The following is a 9,498-nucleotide window of genomic DNA, read 5'->3' on the forward strand; positions in this document are numbered from 1 at the left end:
TTTCTAATTTTATGAAGCTACATTTCGTTTTACAGTCGATGATGCCCATAAATTTGAAGCAAATCTACATTTTCACGAGGATCACAACAAAACATTTTAATACATTAAATAGTTGCTAGAATCAATCTCCATTTAAGAACTCATCCAAACTAGTGCTAAATCGTCACATAATACTTATATGTATATAATTCTGTAAAGCTATATTTTGCTTTACAACTTAGTTCGGACTCATCCTTTTTTTTCTTGGGCACTTGACAATTTAACAGAATTGTTGATAGCTTCTGTGTTTGGGGAATAATCGTGCAATTATCTTGAAAGCTTGGGACTAACCTGCTTCTCTTTAAAGCCCATGGATTAATACAATGTATTGATAATAAGTTGCGGACCAATTGTGCAATTATCCATATGACATTTACCTTCTTTCCTAGGCAATTCCACTACGTCACGATGAAACCGGAGAAACTAATCCGTTGGCTACTGTTTCTTAAATTTTTTCAAATCCCAAGGGCATATTCGTCTTTAATGATGACGGTTACTTACACTGTTCATTATATGCGTATTGTATGGAGGTGACTTGCATTCGGCCATGGTTAAGCTTAAACAATGAATGAAAATGCAAAGCTGGCACAATACTCCCAATTTCACCGCGCTCTCTCTCACATAATCACGCGCTGATTCGTTCATTCATTCACATTTTATCATCTTTTTACCTTTTTCTCTTGCTTCTTCAGCTTCTTGTTTCTCTCTCTAGAAACCTGCCCTCTACTCTTCTGTTTATTAGGATTCCCACCTAGAACCAACCAAAAAATTGGCCAGAAAATGCTACAGAACCTGTATTTCTTGGCCGTTTATCAACATTTCAGGCTATAGTTAACAATCCCAGAAAAAAAATATTTAATACCCAGATAAAGATAGAATTTTTTCTTTCTTTTTTTGTGTTTGATTTCAAGATAATATGCCTGAGCCTTTGTTGTTCATTAGACCAGCATCGCTCGAAGAGAGTGATAAGAAAAAATTAGAGCAGGAAGAAAATGAAGAGAAATTAGAGATTGCACCCAATACCATTACCACCACTACACCAAAATCAGTTATAATTATACCCAGAAGCAAATCTCAAGCTATATGCCGTAGAGTCACCCCTACGTCTGTTTCACCCTCAGGAAATGCAGCTGATATGATCGAGAAGCACCTTCCTAATGGGGATCTGTATATTGGGACTTTTGCAAACAATACGCCTCATGGATCCGGTAAGTATTTGTGGAAAGATGGGTGTATGTATGAAGGTGACTGGAGAAGGGGGAAAGCCTCTGGTAAAGGGAAATTTTCGTGGCCATCGGGTGCGACTTTTGAAGGCGATTTCAAGTCAGGTCGGATGGAGGGTTCGGGCACTTTCGTTGGATCTGACGGAGATATGTACAGAGGGTCGTGGACGGCGGATCGGAAGCACGGGTATGGAGTGAAGCATTACAGTAATGGGGATTACTACGAAGGACACTGGAAGAAGAATTTGCAGGAAGGACAAGGAAGATATGTATGGAAGAATGCGAATGAGTATAAAGGGGAATGGAAGAATGGGATGATTAATGGAAGGGGTGTTTTGGTTTGGAACAATGGGAATAGATATGATGGGAATTGGGAGAATGGGGTTCCCAAGGGTGATGGTGTATTCACTTGGCCTGATGGTAGCTGCTACATTGGCTGCTGGTCCAAGGATTCTTGCAAAAACAGTAATCAAATCTTGAATGGTACTTTTTACCCTGCCCACACTAGCAATAAGTCCAATGGAATGAATGGAAATGGAAGTGAGGGGGCTTTGAAGGGGTACTTTAGTCAGAAGTTGTCATCAGCGGCGCTGATGACGGTGGGGGAAGAGAGTGTAAACGTAGCCATAGTTGGTAGTGCAGGGAAGAAGAGATCGTCCGTGGATGGTGGGATGACTGAGAGGTCTTTTCCAAGAATATGCATTTGGGAGTCGGATGGTGAGGCTGGGGATATCACTTGTGATATTATTGACAATATGGAGGCATCAATGCTGTATAGGGATGGATTGGGGTTGGACCGGGATGGGATTATGAAGTTTCGGAGGAACCCCTGTTGTTTTGGTGGAGAGGTGAAGAAGCCAGGAGAGACTATATCCAAAGGGCACAAGAATTATGATCTTATGCTCAATCTTCAACTGGGAATTAGGTAAAAATTAATCCAAAGTTGATTAAGATAGATTGTGTTTAGCTGTTCATCCATAGCAATTTTTTAAGCGTTGGGTGTTGCTAAAATGAGTATTTATTGTATTTGTGATTATGTTGTTAGGTATTCTACTGGAAAGCATGCTTCTCTAGTACGCGATCTCAAGCAGAGTGATTTTGATCCGATGGAGAAGTTTTGGACTCGGTTTCCTCCGGAAGGATCAAAGCTTACGCCGCCTCATCAATCTGCGGACTTCAGGTGGAAGGATTATTGTCCAGTAGTGTTTAGGTAACTGTTCCTCATTAATTAGGCTGTAGTAAGAATCTTGGAACGAGATTTTGCTATGTTTTTTAAAATTTAATGTTCTGTGCCTGCCGATTGGATTTTTAATATGATGATTGGTTTATTGTGTTACCAGACATTTAAGGGAACTTTTTCAAGTCGATCCTGCGGATTATATGTTAGCCATTTGTGGGAATGATGCTCTGAGGGAGCTATCGTCTCCTGGGAAAAGTGGAAGTTTCTTTTATTTGACACAGGATGATAGGTTTATGATCAAAACGGCGAAGAAATCGGAAGTCAAGGTTAGTTTCCTACTTTGACTAGTTGAAATTTAAAAGAATTGATGCAGAATTATGACTATAGCATATTTGACAGCAATCAAAATGTTTATTTAGCCCCTCGAATTGAACTTTCTTATTCAATATAAGCCATCGTTCAATCAAACCGTCAATGACTTTTGCTAATTGATGTTTCATAATGTTTTTCAGGTGCTTATTAAGATGCTTCCTAGATATTACCAACACGTCTCTCGATATGAAAATTCTCTCGTCACAAAGTTCTATGGTGTCCATTGTGTCAAACCAGTGGGTGGCGTCAAGGTATGCTGTTGATGTTGATAGTTCAATTCTCAATGTAGATAAAAAAAACTTCCTGCCTGTTACTAACTCTTGTTACATCATTGTATATTAGACACGGTTTATTGTGATGGGAAATATGTTTTGCTCGGATTATCGGATCCATAGAAGGTTTGATTTGAAAGGATCATCCCATGGCCGCACAACGGATAAGCCTGAAGGAGAAATTGATGAAACCACTACTCTTAAGGACCTTGACCTTAATTTTGTGTTTCGTTTACAAAGCAATTGGTATCAAGAACTGATCAAGTGAGTATCCTGTTGCTCTGTTATGTCTCTAACTTTATCTATTTATTGGAATGCTCGCTGATTTTGTCAAATTATCTTGGCAGACAAATACATCGGGACTGTGAGTTCTTGGAGGCGGAGAGAATCATGGATTACAGTCTTTTGGTTGGTCTTCACTTCCGTGATGAGAATAGCGGCGACAAAATGGGTTTGTCACCATTTATGTTGCGGACAGGTACTGTATTGTGTCATTATAATTCCTAATTTGGTAGATTATTTTGTGCGGAAGTAAGAATGCTAAATGAATCTCGTTACATCTCAGGAAAGACCGATTCATTTCAAAATGAAAAGTTCATGCGAGGTTGTCGTTTCCTTGAAGCAGAACTACAAGACATGGATAGGATTCTAGCTGGCAGGTAGGCATTTCTCGTATTCTTTATGTTATGAAGATCAATTGGTTCTTCGTTGGAATTTGTCTCAGTAAATTCCTACGAGATAAGTCCTGAGTTTGCTTTTAAATTTGTTCTTCATCAGGAAACCCTTGATCAGGCTGGGGGCAAACATGCCGGCCCGAGCAGAGCGAGTGGTTCGAAGGAGCGATTTCAATCAGTACACTTCTGTTGAATTTAGCAATTTGGCACCTCCTAGGAGTGGTGAAGTTTACGAAGTCATCCTCTACTTTGGGATCATCGATATTTTACAAGACTACGATATCAGCAAGAAGCTAGAACACGCATACAAATCCTGGCAGGTAGATCCTGCCTCAATTTCAGTTGTTGACCCAAAACTATATTCCAAGAGATTCCAGGATTTCGTAGGGAGAACCTTCGTTGAGGATAGGTGACACATATGAGAAACCGCAATTTTTGATATACTGAATGGTATTGGATTGAGCAGCATATAGTGACATTGGGAACGACACTCTTTGCTTGAAATAATCATTGCGGTGGATGGCATTTGTTGGGATCGATGGGCCAATATTCTCAATGTCTCATGGCTGAATTTTGTGGATCAGCCATTGTTAGGAGTAAGTTATTTGTACATCCAATGTGGGTGGGGGAAATATTGGTTTTACGGGTTCTTTTTCATTTTATTAGTAATTTTTGGCGTATCCGAGGAATGTTAAGATTTGAAAGATAGACATAGGTAAAGAACATGTTTTCCCCCAAGAGAAGATTCAAAATATGGGAGAGGGGACTTTGATAATGAAAATTGTACAGATTATAGGAACAAGAGGGTTGTATATAGATTAAGAAATTATGGAATCTTTTTTTTTGTGAGATTTCTAAACATCTTTATGTGAAAGCGGACCTATACCTTAAATGCCCTACCCCAAATATATAAATGTTGTACTTTGCTTTTCTTTTTGGTTGTTTTGAAAGAGAGGGTGCCTTGGAGCAGAGGAAGAGTTGTAATCGCATGAAAAGGAGAGAAAGCAAGAAAAGATGGGCTCGTGTTTCTTGCTCTCTCTCTCTCTCTCTTTACTGTACACTCTGTTTTATAATTTGGAAATGTAACTTGAATAAGCACTTTTTTTCTTGTTTAGTAGAAAATTTGATGTCCCTAAAGAAATTGATGCCAAACCAAATAAAGCAATGACCTTTGAGTCTTTGACTCTTCAAAGATTCTAGAATCTGCCTGCCACGTGTCAGGAACCCAGTGGTGGGCAATTCAGTCAATTTACAATGCAATGTGTATTGGGATCGAGGATAATGGGTTCTAGGGTTTTTACTGTGGGGTCAAAGTTTTTGTTTTTAGGTGGTCCATTTATAATATTGTACAGTGTGTCTTCTCTTTTTGACCTTCTTCTCTTTTGTGATCTTCCCGTGTCTATTAGCTGTCATAGCTGAGATCCTAAGAATGGGTCTCTATCACTCTGCATTATTTTTTTTCCTCTCTTTTTGTTGGCCAATTTTTATATGGTATAAACATTGCAAATTTGTTTATTAAAATTACAACTTCAAATTTATTTCTTCGAGTCTCATTCTATGACACTATCAAGAATCTAGATTGTTGCGATGTTTATATAGGTCAAACTCGACTAGAAATTTGGCTACTAGGATTTCTGTTATCGACACCCCATATAATAGGTTACGAACTTTTCTAAACATTTCGACACTTGATGGACATGATCCCTAGTGACAAGGTCAAAACTTACCTGACTCGGAATTTGGTTACTAGGGCTTCCATTCTTGACTTCCCTAAAAGCTAATATTAGATCACCAACTTCCTAAATCTTTCGACATTGGATTTGAGCATTTATATAGTCTTACAGCTTGTATAGTATGAACATGATTTTGTGTCATTGTTATGAAGAGAAGCGTTGCATAATGATAAAAATCAAAATGATATTATATGGTGAATAATATATTTAGGGTAAATAATGCTAGTATATATAATAAATTAACAACATTATCACAGGCTATTTTGTTAATTTTTTTATTATTTTGGATAATTATTGTTTGACAGAATAATGGATGGAAGAAACTCGATAGTTGACATGCGTTTGCTTTGTTGTTTGCCAGCTAAAGATTTGGTACCTCAACCAATATTCTTAAATATATAACCCAATTATTTCTCGTAATTTTCAATGCTATCTATGACTACAAATATTAAAAAATACCCCCACCCCCAATGATATGTGCATATGAAACATAAAAATATAACTCCAAAATAAAAAAAATTGAAAATATTAACGGCAAAAAATGTTAATGACCAGTGTGTCCACAATGAGTCGTGCCTGTATCTATCAATTTTAGGTGGTATATTTCATGGCCGAAGTAATCAACGGTGGGGTAAAAAGTTTTTTTGTGCAAAAAAATAAAAATAAATAAATAATAATAATAATAAAACGTTGGAATAATCTGAATCGACTTGACTAAAAAAATTGACTTATTTCAAAAATCAAATTAATGAATTCCACTACGTATTACCAATTTTGGGGTAAACCGTCTTGACTGCTTTGCTTATATTTACTTTCATTTCATTCCTGTACATAGGAATTGACGGTTTATGATAGCAATATTATTGACTGATAAACATGAATATTTATTTTATTCGACTCTCACAATGAAATAATCGGTAAACTTCGTCATACATCTCTGGTTTTATAAATTTTGATCTTATCTAAGCTGTGTATTATATTAATGAATCCTCAAAAGTTACACGTATTGAGTCAACATTATGCCCCAAAACATAGAAATTCTCACATATTATAATAATGTGTACCAATTACTTAGTCTTGCAACGTGACATGCACTACCTTACTTAGGTCAACAATATCGTTTAGATATATTATATGTTTGAGACAATTCCACATTGCTAGTAACTTTTAGAGCCATTATATATCTAACAATTTCCAAGCAATATTAAATTTTTACTTCTAGCTTACTTCTATTTTATTATAGCTTTTATCATAATATTCTTATATGCTCTGTTAATAAATGGCAATTTTAATTTTAGATACTTGTACTCAATCACGCTCGGTCCTAACTTAATTATAGTCTGTCATATGGAATCAGTTTCAAGTCAATTTTCACTTTATTGCATGTCTATGAATCTAAAAAAAAATCGGTTATTAACCTCGGAAATACTTTTGTCACTTTTTTGAAGGAAGATTGAATAATGCTCGATAATATTCAAAATATAAAGAAGCTAAAAATTTATTTATCATACTCGATCAGAATATATTTTGCATGGGATCCCTGTAGCAATGTAGTACAAAAATGACACTTTTTTTATTTTTTAACAGCATTGGAATCCAATTTGAACGAGAATATTTGAAGCCACTTGCAAACATAGTCCAAAGAATTCTGAATTATGTCAGAAAAATCTAACAATTCGATGAAGTTCGTTATCACCACAAACCAATGTCCAAAGCATTCCTTCGTACATTCTGTCATACATTTATTCTTACAATTTTCATCAACACATTCGCGGCTATAAACCTATTGTCGTGTTCAATTTTTACCCTCTTTTATACTATCTCTTGATCTTTACTTCTCGATCACTAATTTAAGTAAAGTTAAAGAAGAAAGAGGAGTTAAATTTGTCGAACCGCACATGTTTGGTGCTTACCATTAAATCAATTATATATTGTTTAAGTACTTTATACTCGGAATCGACCCCATCAATACACTTGGTCCTTGAACCTTCTAATCAAGGAATGCATGCATGCCTAAAAAGTAAAAAAATATACCTAATTAATTAAATGGTACGAAAGATTTGATACGATATGAACATACTCATTGAGCTTGTGTTGGATTATTACTATATAGGTATTTATTTGCTTGGGGTTTGTGTATAGAGACGCTGAAATTACGCCAATTTGTGTGCATTAAATTGTAAAAATTGACAGTGTAAGCCGTCACTGGCAGCCATATTCAATGAATTTTGAGCTGTAAAAAGATGTTTTAATTCTATAATGGAATTAGGCATTGGTTCTGCAAAAAAAACTTTAGCATGGACCAATGTGCTGTTTGGACCGTTTTGAATTCGTTATATAATTGCTTATTCAGTACCTTTCGACTCATTATTCATTTGTTTTAACTAAATTTTTGTGGGTAAAAAGAAGAAGTAACAAACTCAAAAAGAGTGAAATAGACAATTAACAAAAATCCTACTTAGAACATGCAGAAAGACATAGAGGTACAAAATAAAATAATGGACCATGCTACATAAACATAATGATTGACATGCGGGATGATCGAAAACTCACACCTCGGGGGTCGAGCATTATTTTATTCACAATCACGCTGGGTCTACGCTCCATGTGAGGATCGGTCACCCATTCGGTCACCAAAATTCGGGAATTTCGGCATTTTCCTAAAATAATACACACTTGACACTGCGTGTGTTAAGCTCACTCCTAATTTTCTCCCCAAAATAAATTCAATTTTCTCCTATACCAAAAAAAAAAAAAAAAAAAAAAAACTTAAAAAATTTTTATTATCCCTTTATTAATGGGACCAATGTATATGAAATAGACAAATATTGTCTTCAAATCGGATTCCAATAATCCTATCTTGGCCCACATTTTTGGAATAGACTATTCTTATTTCATACTTTCCAAATGCAAATCAACACCAGTCATTTTGCTTCTCGATTCTTTTTGTTTGAAATTGAAAAGATTGAACAATTTATTGTTAACATGTCCATGTTGGGTTCAAAGAACTAGATTACAACAATGATGTGATCTGTGTCAATATCAAAAATCTGATTTTTTGTCGACCTAAATCTTAAAATAATTTATCATAGAGTCTAAATGATTATTTTCCTTTTGATATTCAATATTTAATAGAGACTTTAGTCGATGTGTTTTACATAAAAAAATAATTATACATATATGAATAAACTATCGACTTTTTTCTAAATAACATATATTCATGTGACGGAAAGCGGTGGCACAGGGTCGAAGGAAAAACTCATACTACTCCCTCCATTCATATTATCTATTGCTCATTTCATATTAACATTCTTTTTCCAGCACGACTTGAGGATCGGAAGGCTTTGACAAACAATTTTGTAGGTATTCGCATAGAATGATGGATGTTATAAACTATACTGCAAAGAGCTATCTTTAACATGGAGTGTTTTAAGAATGCAAGTGTCCTGTGTAAAATTTAAAAGATTATTCTTCTTTCATTTAAGAGCCGTGTTATTTGTACACTCATTTCTTACAATATTGATTGACAATCATACTTATCAACATCACATCCATCAATTTCAAAAACTGTTTTTAAAATTAATGGACCAGATTTTGACAACATCAATGTTGTCATTCATTATTGTCTACAACAACGCTTGGCCCCGTTATTTTAAATTATAATGGGTAGAATAATGTTTTTTTTAGATAATGTATGGTTAAAAAAGAAGGAAAATTTTTCAATTTAAATGTAATATTATTTTATGAAAAATTATGTGGTTAAAAAAATGAGAGAGAAAAATGAAATTTAATTTAATGGGGCTAACAGGACTTAATTCTTCATTTAATTATGTGACAATTGCCCCTCTTACACGCTCAATATCGGTCCTCACACGGTATGTATGCATATATGTGAGTATGTAACATTATTGACTTGAATTGATGGAGTTTCCATATTCCATGATATTCAAAGGATTAGCCCTACAAAATTAAATGAGTTGAGGCCGACAAAGTTATAAACACTGT

The 9,498-nt window shown here is 35.2% G+C and overlaps 1 protein-coding gene across 1 annotated transcript; it reads left to right on the forward strand.

Moving 5' to 3' along the window:
• The first annotated feature begins 596 nt into the window (after positions 1–596).
• LOC111409098 (phosphatidylinositol 4-phosphate 5-kinase 1-like) lies at positions 597–4,866 on the forward strand. Its single transcript, XM_023039021.1, has 8 exons — positions 597–2,187; positions 2,308–2,472; positions 2,603–2,768; positions 2,955–3,065; positions 3,157–3,350; positions 3,434–3,564; positions 3,652–3,745; positions 3,864–4,866. Exons 1-8 carry the CDS (start codon positions 956–958, stop codon positions 4,171–4,173), a joined length of 2,403 nt encoding a protein of 800 aa, XP_022894789.1. The 5' UTR covers positions 597–955; the 3' UTR covers positions 4,174–4,866.
• Positions 4,867–9,498: the final 4,632 nt, after the last annotated feature.

The sequence above is a fragment of the Olea europaea genome, chromosome 14, assembly GCF_002742605.1.
Source record: "Olea europaea var. sylvestris chromosome 14, O_europaea_v1, whole genome shotgun sequence".
Classification (NCBI taxonomy): Eukaryota; Viridiplantae; Streptophyta; class Magnoliopsida; order Lamiales; family Oleaceae; genus Olea; species Olea europaea.

Coding starts and splice junctions, on each gene's coding strand:
- LOC111409098 (XM_023039021.1), top strand. CDS start 956: ATGCCTGAGCCTTTGTTGTTCATTAGACCAGCATCGCTCGAAGAGAGT. Junction 2,769..2,954: donor CGAAGAAATCGGAAGTCAAG/GTTAGTTTCCTA, acceptor AATGTTTTTCAG/GTGCTTATTAAGATGCTTCC. Junction 3,066..3,156: donor AACCAGTGGGTGGCGTCAAG/GTATGCTGTTGA, acceptor ATTGTATATTAG/ACACGGTTTATTGTGATGGG.